Source organism: Phalacrocorax aristotelis, chromosome 17 (assembly GCF_949628215.1).
Source record: "Phalacrocorax aristotelis chromosome 17, bGulAri2.1, whole genome shotgun sequence".
Lineage (NCBI taxonomy): Eukaryota > Metazoa > Chordata > Aves > Suliformes > Phalacrocoracidae > Phalacrocorax > Phalacrocorax aristotelis.
In genome coordinates, this window is record NC_134292.1 from 13,003,335 (window position 1) to 13,023,920 (window position 20,586).

The following is a 20,586-nucleotide window of genomic DNA, read 5'->3' on the forward strand; positions in this document are numbered from 1 at the left end:
CGCACCAAGTATACAAAACTTACTCCATACCCCCTTCTCAGTTCCACCTTTGCCACAATCTGTTTATTCAAAACAAAATCTTGGGTTTTAAACTGTGTGTTTATGTATTTGCTGTTAAATATTTCTAATTGCGTCTCAGTGTAGGGTAATTCTGGGCTTTGCATATAAAATATTGACATGTAGGTCAATAACAGAAGAAAAGATCCAACTCTGCTCAGATTCTGTTCTTGAATGCTTTCCAAAGAAATAACTGCCTCCAGGAAAATGCCAGCGGGCACTTGGTTTTGCTGCCGCTTACCGGAGACAAATTCTTCAGCTCTTACCATGGCGATGCCCCTGACATAAGTACCTGGTCCTGCTGCCTGGGGACTGCGCTCGGCCAGCGCAGGAGCCGAGGCTGCGCCTCCCCCTCACCCCACGGCAGCTGCGTCCTTACGTTGTGCGACCAGCTCGTCGCTGTGGCAGGAAGCGCTTACCTTTACGATTTCTGGATGCTGTGTTTTGCTCTAAAACCCTTCGCTCTACAAGTCGAACGCAGCCTAATTTTGCAAAGACCCGAGCATTCTCATCTCTGTGAAAGAAGCAGAAATTTTCATTCACTTTAAAGTTTGTCACATGACAAATAAAATTTAAAAAGAAGCCAGTCCCACATCTAACGGCAAATCTCTCTGAATGCCTTTCCTGCACCCTACTGCTTTATATATAGGAGAGGCAGAGAGATGTAACAGATGAAACATTTTGTTTATGAAGTGTCTATGTTTTGTTTTATTTCACATGTTTTTGCAATATAGATAACAGATTACACCACGGAGCTTTCATTGCCTTGTGCTATAAAGATACTATAAAGCCTTTCTGGGTATTAATAATAGATTGTGTTGATGAGTTTGGAGAAGCTGGCAATAGACCCCCCACTGTAAAGACATTAACACCACAGGACTAAGGTATCTTTCCCTTGCAAATCAGTTGCTAAATTGGCTGTGCTGATGGGTTTGGGCACAAGCTCTTGTACAGCGTCAGTGCAGCAGGCACAGGAAGCTATTTTGTTTTATACTGGCAAATAACGTTTCTTCTTCTTAATGCTCTTAGTTGAGAGGAAAGGCCCTGTGTAAATTCTTTCCCTAAGTCATTCTTGCCAGCCAAGAAATAACGTAGAAATTACGTTTGAATTGCTTTGACACACGATTATTTTTTTTCTGTAAAAGTGAAGGCCGGGGCAGTGAATCACCAACAGTACAATTTCCCTGCTTATAGGGCCTTTAGGGTGAATTTTCATATAAAAATCGTATTAGAAGAATTTCCCTGTGTTGTTGGCGATGTAAATTCAAAGGCAACTGTAAATTCAGTATGCCACTTAGTGAACAAGAAGGATAAGACGTCTCATCAGACTGGTGAATATTCAGCACGCTGGAGACGGGAGGTCCTCGGGCAGAGCTGGGCTGTGAAATAGGGCCCCCCCACACACACAGAGCACGCACCACTTGGCCCACTGGAAACCTGCGAGGTTGTACAGGTAGGAAATAAGGGTGGGTTTAGTTTAATATGTGTGAGTAACTGAATAAAAATCCAGAGGAAGGAAAATGAAAGAAACGTTGGGTTTTGGTAATGACCTAGCTCAGCAGAGTTGCAGCAGAAGAACAAACTCCCCAACACGTACTATGCTTTTATAGCGCTTCAGTATAATTTGAAGCAATACAAAAAGCACAACAGCAGAAGCCCATTTAGCCTTTTTTAAACTCATAGACAAAAACAACACTATTTCCCAAATGTTTGCACTGCCTAAAAATATAACTCTAACAAAATAATCATGTTTTGTTAATCCATTAGGCTTCTTAATTGCAGCCCTGGCTTTATCAATTCAATTGGAGTCCTTAACTTTTATAACAGTTTCTATTCTACAGAACAGATTAGGAGAAAATTGCAGCCATAATCTGTACAGTGCAATTGCCATGCTATAAAGAGGAATGGGAGTAGCTGAGAAGAGCAATTGGATTCCCAAAGGTGGAGCACAGTAGAGCAATATCAGTGACTTTGTAAATGAAAAATTGTTTTAATTCCCTTCTAACAGCAATAATTCGATTCTTCATAAATTTTTCCATCAAAGTGTTGTAAGGAAAAATGCTGTAAAATAGAGCTGCATGGCAGTGATGGAAGACAGTTGAACAAAGTGGTCAATTAGGGGATGAAAATTAAGCAAGGAGAAGAATCCATTCTGTCACATTCTGCTTGAAGCAAGAAACTCCTCTGCGCTTTACATTTTAGGTTTTACTTTACAGTTAAGGAAGACATAACTTTTTAGGTCATTCTGTCCACACTTGAGCAAGTAACATTAGGACGGCCGCTTTGAATTGGGTGTCTTTGTGCATTTTGCTGAATCCGTTCATTGGGTCTTTTCCATTTCTCTCAGCATCATGGTTCCGACCCGGGAACAGCCAGTGCCCAGAGCTCTGGTGTGGTCAGCGAATGCCGGGCCCGCCTGCGGAAGGGCTTTGGAGATGCCTCAGCTGCCGGCGCTGGGGCTGGGTGCCGAGTGGCTGGGGAGTCCTGTGCGCGGTGGCCTGAGGACCTCTCGGGAAGGTGACGAGTGGTCTCCTGTCACCAGAGGAGGGGGTGGCTGTCTCAGTCCATTCCCCTGCCAAACCCCTGCCCCATTGGAGCAGGCGGCAGCCAAGACCTGTCTCGGTGTGTCGGGAGGGAGCTGGGAACCAAGGTCCCTCTGGACCGGCCCTCGCTGGTGGGGCGGCTGCGGGGTCCTGAGCTCTGCTCAAGAGGGGACACCGGCTTGCTCTCCACAGATGACTTTTTTCCTTTGTTGTATCTGTGTAAAGAGAGAAAATTAACACAGGGCAGGAGACTTTGGCAGCTGTCATTTCTGTTGCGGTGCAGGTCAATGACGGTGGTCCGGCCGGGACTGCCACGTGGCCCAGACACACGTGCAGCGCTGCCGTCCCTGCCGCTGATGGGAAGCAGAGCCTAAAAATGAACCAAACCCTGCTCCTGTCAAGGCAAATGGGACTTTTTCCTTTCGTTCCACTGGGAAGGAAATCAGACAAAGGGCAATATTTCCGTGGATGTGGTCGTGGCGCAAGCCATCGCCTGGGTACGGCCACACTGCGATGCTGCCTGGGGCCCGTGTCTGGTGGGCAGAGCCGTTACGTGAGCTTGTTTGGTGGGGACGGAGCAGTTACCTGAGCTTGGGGCTCTGACGGAGTTTGTGGCCAACCTCCCACCAGCTTCAGAGCAAGATTTCACTTAGCGTGGGATAACGTGTGGTCTGTGTCATTATTTATCCATCGGCTTGCCTTTGCATGGCAGTACAGCGCTTCCCATGAAAATACAGGTAAAGTGTTCATGGGAAGAAAAAGTGACTCAGTACCAAGATACGGTACATTTTAATCCAACTCCACATTGCGAAGCAGAGTTTTAAGCGCAAGCTTTCACCAGGAGTTGGTGTTCTTACAGCACCTGTGGCTGGAGGGTTAATAAATATTTTCTTCAGTTCTCCCTGAAAAAGAAAAAGGTTTCTTTGTTTTAGTTTCTCTCTAAATATTACATTTTTTTTACTAGAAACTTTTAATTTTTGCTCGTGTTTTATTACTACTTGGTGAAAGGGAATTAGCTTTCTTTTACTGAAGTTTCAGCTATGAAATTGGCTTTAATAAACTGTAATTATTTTTTCTGCAGGGAAAATATTTAAAATGGATTGTTTCTTTTTTTAGGGTTTCTTTTTTTTCCAAATAATAAAATTATAATACTTCTGTTTTGCTTTAGTGCATTTGAGATGTTTTGAATGTTCAGGATTCAGTGTAACCAAGCAACAGTTTTTCTTATTTATAAGCACCCATGAGCTGTAAGACGCTACAAAAATGTTCAAGTCCTATGCTGGAAAAACCCCCATGCATAGTGTTTTCGCCATTCTATGTCATCTAAAGAAGACAGAAGTATCAAAATTTCTTCCAAAGAACAAGTAACAGGTGTCATTGATTAGTAATTTAATTTCTTCTCTTAATAAAACTCCGTTGTGTGAAAAGCATAATATATTTTACCTCAGCTCTGACATATTTCACACTGTACGAGTGCGAGCTCCCAGCTGGCTATAAATGCCTGAGAGGGATGTTGCATACAGGCTATTATCAAGAAAGAAAAGCGCCAGAGCTAGAGACTAGACCTACAGTATTTACAAAAGCGTGTGACCACCTTCTTTGCATATTTATTAAATGAAGAAAAGCCAGGTACCTGCTGTGGTTTCTTGCAACACATAATGTCAGAATAACAGGGAAAGGAAAATGATTTAACGCCCCTGATAGGTAGGCAGCAGCATCTGTCCTCTTGCATATATCAAACACAGCTTAATAACTTCCTATTTACTGCTTCACGGCAGAGGTCCAGTAAATAAGCAACCTGACTGAATTAGTCTATTTTTATACCTCTGTCCTGTGTAACAAACCTCTTGAACCACACTTAATATGAACAGCAAATTTCACACTGCACACGGAAATCTCTCAGCACAGATTAAATTAGTTATAATAAAACAATTAAAATCTATTTGCCCACAGACGGGAGGAAATGAAGGACCTGGGTGAGCAATAGAAAGGTAAAGGGTGGGTTGTCAGGACATCAGAAGAGTAAACAGCAGAACCGTGATTCTCAGGAGCATAGCAGGGTCAAACTTACTGCAAGATAACTGCGCGAGAGATAATAAATCAGTAGTCCGTATTAAACACCAGATGGTTGTGCCCATGCAGGAAGGCACAATGGATCATGTAACTGTGGTTGTTTCTAAGGATTACTGATTCAGCCTGACTTCACAGGGATATCCTAACAAATAAAATCTTTATGGCCTCTTCCGCTGGTGAACATTTTCATCTACTGTTTAAAGACAGGACCACATGTCTTAGCGTTTTCATTGCCCCTAATATATATGCAAAATTAATTTGTTGAATTCACCCAGTTTTAGCTGTTGAAGATTTTTTAACTCTCTACTACTGTAAAGTTGCTTCACAGCGATTATTACAAATACTCCGATGGACAGACAGGCCATTGTTCCAAGCTTTAGCTCGGCTGAATCCCCCAAGTGTTTCAGGCATAGAGGCAAACACACTTAAAAACTCCTAAACCTATTGAGTTGTCTTTCAAAATTGTCCAGGCAACAGAATTTATTTATAAAACTCTTGCAATCATTGATTCAAAACAAGGTTTTCTTGTTCTGCTTTTCTGCTTTGTCCTCTTTGAACAATTTTCTTTGGAATGTTTTCGTTGTGCTTAGGAGTCGGAGATTTCCTGGGGCTTCTAATAAAGGCATTTGATTTCCACTCTCCACATACTTTAACAAGTCCAAGGATTTTGAGGTTTGACATTAACTTAAGAGAGCTGGAGATAATCAGCCATGGGGGTAAAAAGTCAGAGTTATGCAAATTATTTGTAAAATGTATAGAAAGCAAAAGAAATACGTCTTTAAATGTGGTTGGTGCGGGACAGCCTTTGTCTCGGCACAGAATATCTGCGTGCTCCCCTTCAAATTTATGGCTTTGATTGAAACCTGTAAAGGGGTGATCTGTAAAGTATTCCTGCTATCCTACACTTCTCAACAGGTTTATTACCATTCGTTTATAAAATGAACAGTCTAATGAGCAGTGTTTTAGATCACAGATATCAAAGTCTGGTCATTTGTCAAGATTAGTTTCCTGTTGTGAGATTGCCTTGTGCAAAAAAAGTGCATAACCTTGGGTTACTCTCTGGAAACTGAAGGAATACCTATAAATACCTTATAAGATAGATTTAATGAAGATTTTGTAATCTCAGAATCTCATCCAACATGGTGCAGTGTGCGTTTGTGTGAGCGCGTGTCGTAATGCAGAGAGTACCCGAGTACGGAGTGTGGCATTTTCTTGTGTTGATGATGGGCAAATTAAAGATGTGAAGTCCGTGCAGCATTGTCAGGCCAATTTGATGTTAATTTGAATGAGCTAACACCGCGAGACAACAATGTAACTGGTTATAACTAAAAGTCTGTCTTTGGAAATATTGCTGTGAAAGCACCATCTTTCTGGCAATAGTCAACTGCCGATAAATAACACAACATATTTTCTGTGTATGGGTTAGAAACCTTTTATTTCGAAGAAAAAGAAAGCGAACGCTCAGGAAAGCAGCGTGACGCGAAGGTGCCGCGCAGGTAGACAGGACGCTGGGCAGCACAAGGCTGAGGAGAAGGCGGGATATTTTTGTGTCCCCGTTAGGAGAAACGTGAAGGGGGGTGCATGCCTTCGTACTTACAGTTACTCGTGAACCGCATAACGTTTGTGATTCCACTGTCACTGGACGGGGGCACATTTTGTGGTTTGCCCTGCAGAAAGCCGGGGGCAGCGCAGCGCATCCCTCCCCTCCCCTCCCCTCGCCGCCGCGCCCCTCACCGCCGCGCCGGGCCTGCGGGGCCCCGGCTGCGCCCGGAGGCTGCCGGGCCGCTCCCGCCTGGGGTGCGGAGGTGGGCGGCGGCTGCCTGGGGATGCCCGGGGCTGCTGCCCGCGGGTGCTGCCTGGGGATGCCCGGGGCTGCCGCCCGCAGGTGCTGCCTGGGGATGCCCGGCCGTCCCCGCCCCGCGCTGCCTGCGCGGAGCTGCGCGCAGGTTCGGCCGCCTGCCCGCGGGGAAGGCTCGGCTCCGCAGGACGGACCCGCGGGCAGCTGCAGCCGGCATCTCCCCCGGCTGCCCCTTCCCGGGAGCCCGCAGCCCCCCGCGGAGCCCCCTCCGAGGCGACCCCGGCGCGGGGCGCGCCAGGGTGCGGGGGTGTCACCGTGGCTGTTGCAGCGGCGTTGCAAAGGTCTGCGGCCGGGTCGCGGTGCCCGTAGCGGCGGGACCGCCGCCGCTCTCCGGAGCTCCTCTCTCCGCACTTCGCAGGCCAGCAGCACTGATCCGGGATGCAGCCGGGACGGGGAGGCTGCAGAGCCGGCGGCCGCGTTTCCCGGTCGGGCTGTTACGTCTGGAGCCGTCGGAGCTGGTGCTGGGCTCTGTCCCGTCCCTCCTGGAAGCCGTCGAGTGTCCGCGGGCCGGCTGCCGCGCTGCTGCAGGGGAGCCGGTGCCGGTTAGGGGAGCCGGATGCCTTCACACCACATTTGCTAATCTTCGGTCTTTAAGTGCGCTCCATCGTAACAACAGTCTTCAGACAAAAGATACAAGCTTAATTAAACTGAGTCAAATAGGTTTAAGCAGTTAAATAGAAACAACTTTTTAAAGTGCTTAAAGTCTGTTTGCTCTTCTTTCCCCTTTGTGTTTTAATCCTTTCAGATATGTTATTGTGTCTATGTAAAAATATTTCCTGCTTAGGAATTTGCTAGCTAAAGCGTTGTCATATTTTTGTGATGTTTACTAGTCAGAACACAAAGTCATATTTCTTTCTTTCTGTTAAAGTTTGCACCTAACAGAAGAAAAACCTTGTGGACAAACCCAATAGACTCAATGAAATAAGACGGCCTATTTACTAGCGGTGGCCATGGGTCCTGCATGGCATCAGTGTCCCTTTAATAGATTTAATTCATTATGTACCCAAAAAAGAGCCACTGAGCCCACCTCGTGTGCCTTGTACAACGCACAGCTGTTACCTCGTGGCTGTGGTCGTGCAAAGGTACGCACCGAGCCAGCGAGGTTAATAGCGTAGATCTCTTATTAGATCAAAAGATACAGATGGGGAAACCCCACGAGTTGTTGGGCGCTCAGCCTCTCTTTGGGTGCCGCATGCAAATGTATTTACGTTTTCTGTTCCCTCCTGCCCACTCCGTGACTCCATCGTTTTGCTGAGGAGCTGGCGACTGCCATTTTGCTGTACTTCTCAGCTCAGACAAAATGGAGGCTTTGGGGGAAGCAGTTACTGCCAGAGCCTGTGCCTTCTAAAATCAGATAATCACCTTTTATAAAAAAAGAGGTAATTTTGAGGATGGAAAAAAATCATCTTACTCCATCCTAAAAGGCAGAATCTCCTTTTTTTTTTCCCTGTGAACACATGGGTGCAGTCGTGTTAATTTGATTGCCAAAATCTAAATATTAATGCACCTTGCACTTTGATGCATTGCCATAAAAGACACTGAATTTCAAATCCCCAAGCCCACTGAGTGATACAGGGACGTCACTTAGCTATTCATCTTTATTTGAAGCAACCCTCTTCCTAAAAGCTCACTTAGGGATATTCCCAGCTGCCATTAGAAAAGCAAAATAAAATTAATCTAAATCATTCTAACTTTATCTTAGAAAATTAACGATGGATGAAAGAGGGGGTTTATGAAGGTTTAATAAGAACTAGTCTGGAATACAGTGTATATTCTAGAGCCTGTGATTATAGTGGTAATTTAGCAGATTGTATCAGTGCTGTTCTCTGCCAAAGGATGTTTCACACCATTTAAAATGCACAGTACTCCCTTCAGAGACAGGTTGTTCTGGAATAACTCAACATCCAAAGAAAAGCCGTGTTATTTCACTCCTCTCTTTATCAATTGCATGTGTGCGATTGCGTGTGTGTGTGTGTGTCGTCTTCTCCTCAGCAATAACACTAAGTTTTCGTGCTTGTTTCTGTGTTCATTTGTCAGCCTCCTCAGAGACAGACAATACCAAAAATGGAAGGTCATGAAATCTATTCAGAGTAGGGTTTAAGTGCTGAAACCAGAGAGCCTGTATAAAACAGAGCGTGAATTGGCCCTTCCTCTAAAAGGTGAATTTAAGTAAATTTGGTTTTGAACAAGTTATCCAAACTCTGAGAGCTTCTTTTTGTTTCTCTTTTTGAAGAGGAACAAAACAGTGAGATAAGGACAAATCTTAGTGGTTTTTATCCAGCAAAGGTGATTTGGGAATCTCTAGACCAAAGGGATTGAGATTTGAATAAACTGCATGCCTGTGATGTTTCCAAGACTAAGGATGCAAGTCTCCCGGTGTGCAAAAGCATGAGCCAAGCTGATCTGTAGTTAAATTAAAGAATTTGCTGTATTTAAATTGATGCAGTGTATGATCTGACGTTCTCTTTGACTTCCCTGCCTCTCTTTCTTACAGGCTGTTTGCTGCTAAGTGCAGTGGCTGCATGGAGAAGATCGCCCCAACAGAATTCGTCATGAGAGCCCTGGAGTGCGTTTACCACTTAAGCTGCTTCTGCTGCTGCGTTTGCGAACGACAGCTGAGGAAAGGGGACGAATTTGTTCTTAAGGAAGGGCAGTTGCTCTGCAAAAGTGACTATGAAAAAGAGAAAGACTTGTTGAGCTCAGTCAGCCCAGACGACTCAGACTCAGGTGAGCTTTTCCCACACCTGCTCCGACTGGAAAAGCCACGAGGGTTTGTAGAGCTTTCTTATAGAAAAGTATATCTCTTTACACATCCACCGTATCTGTATGCACATGCAAATTAGGAGGGACAGCTAGAAAAATCCCTGCTCGCAGTCGGTTCTCCCTCACTTGTCTCCCTTCCTTAACTTGCTGATTAGCAAAGGGCAAAAACTTGTTGTTTTCATCAAGGTATTTTTTCTCTAAGATCACAAAATGTGAATCAGGCTGACTTCGGTTACCCGAGGCCTCGTTCAAAGCGTGCTCTTTTCCATAGGCATTTTTCCATCCACTTAACGTATTTTTCAGGGCCTCTTCTGCACACCCACTTTCATCACTGAGCTAGGAAAAAGAGCGAAGTAGTAATATGATTTTCAGGAGTATTCCCTCTGCCAATCAGAAATGGTAACTTCAAGAAAAACTACAAGTACGACACAGAAGCATTGAGGAGAATCTGGAAGACAGTGAGAAGCGGGTTTGTGCTGCAGCCATGGCACGGGCAGTGCGGGCAGCCGGGGCAGCCGCCTGCGTATCCGCTCCCATTAAGGCAGGCAGGAGAGCTCGCACAAGACCAAAAAGCAGTAACCTGAATGAGTTTAGGGGAGTCTGTCTCTGGATGCTTTCAGGCCAGGTACAACGCTTGGCTCTCCTGACTTCCATCCAGGCTTCTCCCTTGGCAGTACGTCTCCTTTGTGCTACTAAGGCTCTAGTTTCTGACCATCTCTGTTGCCTACCTGCTATTTTGTGTCCGAGCCCCATTCTGGTGTCAACCTAGGAGACGATCTCTGCGTGGTCCCAAGGATGGCTCCCCTATGGTTTGCATGCTACACGCAGTATGGAAGTGGGACATGTGAAGTTTGCAGAAGTGTCCGTGAGGTACTGTGCTGTTCCTGATGAATGCAAACTGTTCAGGATCAAGGGAGGACAGGCTCAAGATCTTACTAAAATGCACTACTCTGCAGTGTGACCTCTCTCTTGAGAGGGTGCTGGGGCTTCAACAGTATGACTGCACGAGTCTGCACCGCTTGGCCTGGGCGTTAAGGCGGGGGTCCCCATTCTGTAACCAGAGCTTTTGCCTTCTCCAGAAGGTGACAGTGCAGCCCTCACACCTGATAGCAACCGATGGGCGTCTTCCCCGAGTTCTTCACAGTGATGGAGAGACGGAGATGTCCTTTCCTCCACCCGTTTCCTAGGGGAGGTTTTAAAAGAGAGTGAGTAAGAGCTGCTTGCTGTCTGTCCAGGGCTGGAAACACAGCACTGCACCCGGTTTGGGTTCTCCAGACCAAACCCCAGGCGATCCAGCAGTGGTTACGGAGAGGGCTGGCTTTGAGGTTCTCAGGCACTTCCAGGAGAGACAGGATGCCTCCTGCCTGTGCCGTATGCACTCAAGGAGACTGGAAACGTCCTGCTGCCGGTGTGCCCTGGCTGATCCCATGCTAGAGACAGCATGCACACAAATTGCTGCCAGCCATCATAATTGCGCACTAGTTTCCCAAGAAAATATCTAAGAAAATCAACAATTACCATTCCATTAAGCGTACAAATGACATGAATGTTTGCCTCTGGTTTATGGGAAAATGCATTATTCTAATTTAGCTAGGAACAGTAATTATCCTTAATCTCTAATCTGAGAGCCGTATTCTCCACATTGCTGAAATTTATATTTTCGTGTCAGGAATGCTGCAAGACAAAGGTCACTGCTGACTCAGCAGGACGTGCGGGACCAGGGCCTTCCTTGGAGCAGCACGTTATTTATTGCCATACTGTATTCGCAGGACCTCGAGTGCTGTGCTCTGTAAATCTCATGTTGTAGGGTTTGGGCTGTTTGTGAATTTGCCCGAGGCATGTGGGTTTCCTCCTTGCCCTGCAGCGTGTCATTCTCTCATCGCCAACCTGGGCATCCTGCTGCCCGCCTGCCTGCGGCCGGACAAACCCCCTTCGAGAAGCTGGGCGTCCCCACGCTGCGGCAATGGACATGGGGATCCTCCCCTGCCTTCCCCCTCGCCGCGCAGGCACTGCTGCTCGTTGCCAGCCGGCTGCGTTGGAGGGCTGCTTCGGGCACGGGTGGGCTCTCCTTCAGGACCAGATTTCGTAGTTTGTGATCAGCGCTAAGCTACCGCGGCGGCACGGCACAAAACAACCTTGGTTTCAATTTCATTTCCCCTTGGCATTAAGGGGTAGTTTCTTACTCCTGGAGATGCTTTTTTCCCCCCTCGTTATTCTCTGTTAGCCAAACCCAAACCTGAAAAACAAGTTGACAAATTAAATGGGATGTTTTGTGTCCCATTGTCTAATACATTGTAAACACAGATCTCCCAGATGCCTGTGTGAGAGCAAATGATTTCACACAGCCCTGGCTGAGAGTGTGTCCTTCTCCAATCAAATATTTATCCACTGGACACAAAAGTAGCTCTCCAATGAGCAATATTAATCCTCACAAACCTTTCCTTAGAAATGGCGTGCGGGAAAGTTAATAATGTCATGGTTATTAAAATGACTGAACTTCTCTTTAATCATTAGGCAAAAGATGCTTATTAAAGTAAAAGGTGATTAGATTGCTAGGTGTGTAATAATCAGACCCTAAAATGAATTAAAGTCTAATTTGTTAATTCCCCAAACGTAATCTTTGAGTATATAAAAATTGCAGTGTGTTTCTTCATGTTGAAGTCGCTATAATAATAATGTTTTTTGGAAGAAAAATCAGTAGTATGGCGAAACAAAATATGCTGAGTTGGGAAGTTGTTTTTCACAACAAAATCTGTACTTACTCTCCAACCTTCGCCACGGCGATTGAGATTTCCCAGTACAATGGACTAACACATGTAATATCACCAGATTGTATGAATCCTCAGAATTTAACTGTACAAAACACAAGTAATCGATTTGGCCCACACAAGCACGTATGTACTTGTACGTATTTAGCAAGAAAGAAAAATCCGTGCGTGCACATAGAGACACATGAAATACACAGAGAAAGGATGCCGATGTTTCCTGTGGAGCGTGGAAGTGAGATGGCAAAGATTATATTTAATGTCATCTCTAGAGCTTCCAAATATTCAGAACTATAACTGCAATCTATATGTAGCTAAACAGACTTTGAGGTACTTCTGTGCTATTTGCATTCACACTGTTTTGCTGCCGTAGCGGTGCGGGCAGTACTACCTGTCTGCAGGTAATGCTTCGGGAGAAGGTGCCGCTCTGCTGTGAAGGGAAGAGCGTGTGTCGGTCAGCGTGGTTGCGCAGGTGAGCACATGGGACCGAGCGATGCTCGAAGGGCACAAAATCTCTCTGTCCCAATTCCTGGAAATTTTGAAGCATATTCTGAATTTCCATCTCCTGATCAGTCCCAGGCCATCAGTTAAAACTTAAAGACATTTTTATGCTTTTGTGGCATTTGATTTAGGCAACGCACACAAATCTGAGGTATCTCTGCCTGCCCGTAGTTACTTTAGGTATTCAAATAAACACGGGGTAATAGTTGAACCTGTTGGCTCATTTGGCAGCTGAAGAGCAGTTCTGAAACACCCTGTTATCTTGGAACAAGTACAATTTTATATCGTGTTTATTTTTCACCAGTTAAAAGCGATGATGAAGACGGAGACGTTAAGCCCACCAAAGGACAAGTCACCCAAGGAAAAGGAAGTGATGATGGGAAGGACCCAAGAAGACCTAAACGGCCAAGGACAATACTTACTACGCAGCAGAGACGAGCATTCAAAGCGTCCTTTGAAGTGTCTTCCAAGCCCTGTAGGAAGGTAGGTGCTTCATCAGGGACCTGAGATTGGCTCTGACACCAGGCCACGGGGGTGACGGGGTCAGGCCACAGCCCCAGGTAGCCCCCTGCCCCTTCCCAGGGCAGCAGCGTGTGCCTTGGAGTGAATGCAGAACCAGGCCAGCAAAGGGCGATGCTCACCCAAATACCATCTCAGCCAGGAGCAATCAGCAGCTTAGGACCAGCTCATTGGTACTTCTGGATGTTCACCCACAGCAGGTGGAGCAGCTCCATGACTGATTCCTGCTGAAGAGCAATATTTGGTGCTTATAAACCATGAAGCAGTCTTTGACTGTCAGAGCCCAGGTAAACAAGCGACTTTTGCCCTTCTCCTTCCCAGCACAGAGGGAGTCGCTGTCTAGCGAGATGGGTGCTCTGCTCTGGTCCCGCTGCTTGGCCTTCCGGGCTGGCTTTTCTATGGAACAACCCTGCCATTGATCTTGTTTATAGCAGCTAGGGAAGGGTCTGCGGTATTGTTTCACTGATGAAGCTGGTGAAAATCAAATCTAGGTGAAAACCAACCCAGGTAACTGTTTCCTCCTAAGTTTGATTGGGGAAAAAAAATAGGGTTGCATCCTGAAAGCTGTTGTTTTTGCAACAAGCGACATTCTCCTGCTGACATACATGTATGTCTTGTGAGACAGTGCAGTGTGCCTTTTTGCCATTTTAAAATATGAAATTGTACCTTAGCAATATAAAAAAACAGTTCATAGCCAAGTTTGTATCTTTTTGCACAGAACTGTTTTATGGGTAAAATAAAAATCATGAAATGACTTAGTGTCATTTTACACCGCTCAGACTATTTGTTCAGTACTTACAAAAGTGGTAGTGACATGAAGGGCAGAACTCGAAAAAACTATGCAAAAATACAAGGAATTTTTAAAAGTAATTTTGTACATGCAGTTTTTATTGTAAGTACAGGCATGTTCCTCCTAACGTAACTGATCAGTTTTGGGTTTTTTTTTTTAATATAAAAAATTACATCGTTAAACATTTCTTCCTGTAGGTCAGAGAAACACTAGCAGCTGAAACAGGACTCAGTGTGCGAGTTGTCCAGGTCTGGTTTCAAAACCAAAGAGCAAAGGTAGGTTGATTGTCAAGTTCTCAAAAGCAAAATGCAAATTGCCCTCCAACAGAGACTTCCCCCTCCCCCTGCATGTAGCGCATACCACGGAGCTCCTAGGGACTGAGCTGTACGTGTTTTGCACGCACTGCTGTCTGCATCCATACAAGAAAGGCAACTTTCAAACAAAGACATTAAGATTGTGTGCTCAAAACAACATGATGTTGGGAGTAAATTTTGCATGCAAATATGAACTGGAAACTGAAATGTTTAAGCTTAGAAATGAAACTGAACCCACAGTGGTGTGTGCATGAATATAAATGGTCTGTATTAATTGATTCGATGTTTGCAGAGGGTTTTGAAAGGAAACAAAATTGCTGCATTCAGAGCCATGAGATTGTTCTGTTCTTCCTCTTTTATTCAGATGAAAAAACTAGCACGAAGGCACCAGCAGCAGCAGGAGCAGCAGAACTCGCAGCGACTAGGGCAAGGTAGGGGATTTGTGATGAAGGCAAAGCAAGGGGAAAAGAATCTGCAAGGTTTCTTCATGTGCCATTCCCACATAACGTCTTAAGTACAGCCATACAGGGCATGCACAGGTCTGTGGGTACTGTGTGCCACCCTCAGTGGGAGCAGACGGAGGTGCTGCGTCTGAGCGCCCAGCCCAGCTTGTCCGCGGTTCCCACGTGGGGCCAGACCTGGAGGTGTTACACAGAAGCTGTTACCTGCTTTCTAGAAGTGGTGTGCGGTACAGAGGCATGTTCACTGGAGGGAGTCTCCAGGAGCCTCACTTCAGGTAGATTCTCCAGTTCATTTCTCCTGAAGGAGGGCCATGTTCAGCTCGGCCTCTGCAGGCTGCTTGCAAGGGCATCAGCATTGCTGCCGCAGCCGAGCCACAGGGAGCCCCTCCTGTGCCCCAGCGGCTGGGGCAGGAGCTGCACAGAGGCACCAGGGCTTGCCCTGCTGCTCTGTGGATGCTCTTGAGCTTCTCCAACTCCCAAAGCCTTGCAGCCTCAAATCATCCTCTTTACACAGAGACAGAAAAACTGGTACCAACAGAAGTTAGAGAATAACAGGGCTATGTCACGGACAGGACAGACTTTGGGAAGATACTGTCCAGCACCCAGGAGCTCCAGGAATGACAGTCAGAAATTAGAAGTCTTTCAAGTTACTGCTAAGGGTTGTACTCTCAGGCAAAATTTGGAAGGCTGCTCTGATCAACAGGACAAACCTAGCTGTGTTCACTCGCACGCGGGTTCAGTATTGCCACCGATGCTACTCCCTGCTGCCTCCTCCTTCCCAAGCAGTGACTGTGCCCTGTTTGCTTTGCAGAAGTGATGTCCAACCGAATGGAAGGGATGATGACATCTTACACACCACTTGCACCGCCACAGCAGCAGATTGTAGCAATGGATCAAAGCAGTTATGGCACAGACCCATTTCAGCAGGGTCTTACCCCTCCACAAATGCCAGGCGACCACATGAACCCTTATGGTAAGGCATGCATCATTCTGCCGCATCAGCAATAGCAGGGTTCGTATGCTAGTTCACATGCCAAAGGTTCAGTAGAGTTACTTGCTTTTATATCTTTTATGGGATTTGTACCAGGGAACTTGCACCAGTCAGTTTTGTGTGTATATTTTCATGTACAGATAAGGACGTAGAAGAGAGCTCACGTGAGGCTCCGGACACCCTTCAGAACTATTTCACAGTATAATTCTGATAAATGATAAAACAAAGAACATCACATCTCCAGCTCCGCTTTTTTAAACCACTACCCAAGAAATTGAAAAATAAACGGTACCAAATTCTAGCTCCCTCACAAGTTTTTCCTTTTTCTTAGAAGCTTTGGGAAAAAAGTGCCTTGAAAAGTGGTCTAATAAAGAGAACTAATCTATTCGTTCCAAAATGAATAAGCACCTCTCTAAGATCCCTCAGACTGGATGCATGGATTTGTTAAAGAACAGTTCTGAGCTACTAAGAGGTGTGTCACCACAGGGCATTTCTCCTGAGTAATTTTATTCTCTGCCCAAAATCAAGACGGTGGCTTGCTTTCACGATTTCCTGACCACACACCATCAAGTGGGTAGGTACCCCAAATGCATCACGAGCATTAAATGCCTAATAATTGATTCTGGACCATTGCAGTGTGGCATTTAAATAAAATTTAAGAGGATTTCTCAAACTGTGCCTGTTGGCCTTGCTGTAGCCCCCAAGGGCCTGTTACATCAGGCTGGTTCCCGCTGACCAGGAGCGCTTCGGTGTGGAGGTCCACGTGCACGTCACTTGCATGAGCACGGCGTGCACAGGCCAGCAAGAAATCTGCTCTGGGGCTGTGGTGGTACTTTTCCCACTGATACACACCAGGCAGTTTGGTAAATCCTGTAATGAGCTGAGGACATCTGAAGCGCCCGTGAGCATTAGGTGGCTTCTGATCTTGTTGCTGACAATTTGTCTGGCTTTCTAGGCAAAACTCCTTGGGAGGCAGGTTCTGCACTCCAAAACCAGTGCAGGAGGTAGCACAAAGCCATTTCAAACGAGGGTGTGAGGAAAAAGAGTCGGGCTAATGCTTTCTTAGTGCTCACAGGACTTGAGCTAGAGCTCTTGCGGGTACCTTAAGAGCTGAAGTAAGCAGAAATCTTAGCTGCTAAGGGAAATAAAGGTGCTGTTTCAAACCAGCCCCAAAAGAGTGGAATTTTCTGAAACAAAGGTGTGTTTGCAACTCTAAGTCCATTGAGGCCAGGGAAGCTGAGTCTCCTCCTGCGTCCTGTCGCATTCATAGATCTGTCTTTTACCTTGCGTGTAAATGAAGACCGTTACTGGTTATGGCTCGCGGGGAGCTTTTCCCTGCCGTGGACACTCGGTGCCCGGTCCCACCTTCCTCGGTGGCCCCAGTGCCGCGAGTGCTGGATGCCAGCTCACGGAGAGCCAGGGACCTGCTCTTCCCCGGCACTGTTTGCTCCCGTCGTCAGCCAAGACTCTCTTTTGTGCTGCTGACTGAAGTATAAATTAAATCCTGGCAGGTTTCAGTAGCACCACTGCCAGTTGAACGCTGGGAATTGGTGCTAGCCTTCCTCTTTGTAGGTCAGACCCTTAGAGCAAAATCACGTTAACATGTAAAAACAAAGCCAGCAGCATTCCCTTTTGCTGCAGCGTGCAACGTATGGGCATCCATGTGTACTGTGTCCTCCTCTGGCTGCACAGAATCCAGCTTAACGTATACGTTTCATTTGCAGGAAACGACTCCATTTTTCATGATATCGACAGTGATACCTCTTTAACTAGCTTGAGCGACTGTTTTCTTGCCTCTTCCGAAGTTAACTCCATGCAGGCTAGAGTAGGAAACCCCATTGACAGGCTGTACTCTATGCAGAGCTCGTATTTCGCCTCATGAAAATAAAAGAAAACAAACAGCCGGCGTGTATTTAGCCAGTGACTTTTTCCAGTGCAGACTCTACAGCCATATGTTGCTCAGCTCTTCCTTCACAGTGACTCCTGCTGCCTCTGGACTGCAAAGAGCATTTTTAGGAAGACTATATCTGTGTGCATATATGTGTATGTATGTATATATATATTAATACCTACCTACATACATACATATATAATATATAAACAAAACGCATCCACCAGTCCCATACCCTTGATTCCCAGCTTGCACCAGACCACGAGACAAGCACGGAAGGAACAGAAGACCCTGCTCGTCAGCAGCCTTTGGTTTGGTTTGAGCTCATCGTTGTAAAGGAAATGGATTTTGCGGAAAGCTAGACCTTTTCCTCCTTTCTCTCTTCCTTTCTTTTGGATGTTTAAACTTTTTTTTTTTTTAAAAGCCACTGATACTGACATCAGTCGACCATATGACAAATAAATCAAAGAAACTGGAGATTCCTCCCTTTTCTTACTGCATGATTCATACTATGTTGTGGATAAATTGCCATTTGAACTGTGAGAAGTTAATGTAAATGTGACGTCCAACATTTGTTTCCTTTCTACACGTTTTCTACATAACCTAGATCTGCTCATTAGTTTATAGCCCTTATGCATATGATACTGAGGAAACTGGTTAACAGTACTATTTGTGGAGAAAGCCAGTGATTTCGTAATAAGAAAGGTCTATGACCCTGGAACGGAGATGCATGTTAGGGACAGAGGCATTTAGGTTAGTATTGATCTTAAATAATTAAAGCGAAAGGTGCTTATAAGACAGAGTTTTATTTAAATTTTTTTTGAAGTGTGAGAATAAAACATTTACTTTTGTTTGTAAGTATTACAGTGCCAAATTTCAAGTCTAGACCATGATTGGCAAGCATGTGTTGTTCATTCTGTTCTGTTTGTTTATGTTTTGCATGAGGCATAAATGTGCTATGTTCCATTGTCCATCTGGAATAATTAAGCACTCCTTTAGTTAATTATCTCGCCTCAGCAAGAATCTATGATATACAGTTCTAGCCTGAACCATCAGAAGTCCTGAAATGTGCACCAACTGGGGGAAAAAAGTATGAAAGAGATCACAATGGGAGGTTTAGCTATGTTGAGCTGGAGTCCGACCCAAGTCCTGCAGGTCTCGCGCTGATGGGACTCCACTATTTACAGTAAGTGCTCCAACTAACCTGTCAGTGCCAATGTAAGAAGAACGAGTACACAAATTGAAGGGAATGTCCCAGCTGAAGTCTGAATGTCTCGGATGCTGAAGTTTGAGCATATGTCATATAGGTTTTTGTAGGGCATAAAATATCATAAATAATAGTATAGTTATAAATATTGCCTGGTGATAATTATAATGTGGAGAGGCAGACAAGTACGGTCATGGCTCTTAGTGGAGAAGACTTCATAGGGAAAATTTGCCAGGGTAATATCAGTAATTATAGGGTGTGTTCAAAATAGAGCTCATGGGGAGAGATTGGCAGGATAGGCACTTTCTTAAATAAATACCTTTAATATATTGACCATAATAGCTGAAAACAAGTCCAAAGCGTTGGTTAATCTGGCTCCTCCAGGCTGAGGACTGGTACCAGGCCAGCACTGCAGAGTCTCCCGTGGGGCTCAGCACCTTCTGCAGGGCCGCAGCACTCTCCGGGACTCCCGTCGTGGGGCCAGCACGGGGCTTCTGCAGCCTCAGCCCCACCGAGGGCCGGGGGCACCATGGCCGCAGCTGGGGGGTCCTGCTGGGGACCCCCGCAGGCAGCTGCCCACCCCTTTGCGGATCGGGAGAGGTCCTGCTCGCGTCCCGGAAGGGTGGATGGCAAGAATCAGGTGATAGGTCTGCGGGAAAAAATAAGATCGCATCCCTCCCCAGCATAGAAACGTGGACTAAGCGTGTTAGAGGCTTCTTGAGAAAGCAAAGTTTTATCTGCAAGATAAGCGTGTGCATTCCCATTCTCTGGAGGCGAGGAAGGCATTGGGGGAGGAGACCGTGTGCGCGCAGTGCAGGAGCGCAAAGCGCAGACCCAAGGCAAACCCTTCCCGCTGCTGTGCGGTGGCGGACGCGCTGCCTGCTACACACGCAGCCCTTCCCGAGCGAAGGGCGCGATGCCTCTGAGAGATGCCGGGGCGACGCTCCCCTCCCTGCAGGTTCCCATCGCCTCCCTCCATGGTGGCAGCCCGAGCTGCGGGCTGCTGCGCCCACGGAGGTGGCTCCGTCGCAGCCATACGCTTTTGCTAGCGACCATTCTCTCACTTTTTCTGACAGGGGAGTGGATTTTCAGTTGAAGGCTGTGAGCCCCTGGATGTGTTTTGAAATTGGAAGAATTTTCTGTTTATACCCACCCCCTTCAATTATTTTTCTCTCATGTATCAAATAACAATTTCCTTTCTCTCTGCATAACATCTATAACGAACTCAGGTGATCCTTACTGCTTGCAGGGCAGAAGGCAAGCAGATTTCATATGGCACATTATAAACATTTGTCACCACCAATCCCAATGGATTCATCAAGTTTTCCTCCTCGCCCTTCTGCTGCTTTAGAGTCGTAGAAAAGCATCTTCACCATATCGAACATACTGGGTTTATAGACTTTATACATAGGCACAACCTTGCTTCATCCCTCATTACTGGCAGGATCAAAATGGCATTTTTAGTGTTTACAGGGATTTATGTGAGAACTATAATGTGATCTATAGTTTGGAGAACTGCCTTGTCCCAACTCTACCTCTGCTTCTGGGCTGGATATTGAAAAAACCCAATCCATTTTTAAGGAAAGAATCAGATATCCCATTTTACAGCTGAAGTAACCATAGTCTTTTGCTGATTTTTTTTGGAGGACTATTTGCCACTTTTTTTTCCCCCCCCATTTCTTGTACATACCATCTCCTCTTCCCTTGGTGTGTTGTATGATGATGCCTTAGCTGTTTGTTCACCGTATTCTACCATCTCTGGTGCCACGTGCACGATGCAGTCAAGCCCTCTGGCAAGCATAATGTCTCCCGTGCCACTGTGGGTTGCTGCTGGTCAAGGGAAGGAATGCATA

The 20,586-nt window shown here is 46.0% G+C and overlaps 1 protein-coding gene across 1 annotated transcript in view; it reads left to right on the forward strand.

Annotated features, from left to right (window-relative positions):
• LMX1B (LIM homeobox transcription factor 1 beta) overlaps window positions 1–18,003 on the forward strand; it is a 104,007-nt gene extending 86,004 nt beyond the window's left edge. The window contains exons 3-8 of the mRNA XM_075112089.1: window positions 9,026–9,258; window positions 12,865–13,043; window positions 14,067–14,144; window positions 14,548–14,614; window positions 15,456–15,617; window positions 17,360–18,003. Of these exons, the coding sequence (XP_074968190.1) occupies window positions 9,026–9,258; window positions 12,865–13,043; window positions 14,067–14,144; window positions 14,548–14,614; window positions 15,456–15,617; window positions 17,360–17,517 (877 nt within the window). The 3' untranslated portion in view covers window positions 17,518–18,003. The remainder of the gene's footprint in view (window positions 1–9,025; window positions 9,259–12,864; window positions 13,044–14,066; window positions 14,145–14,547; window positions 14,615–15,455; window positions 15,618–17,359) is intronic.
• The last annotated feature ends 2,583 nt before the right edge of the window (window positions 18,004–20,586 follow it).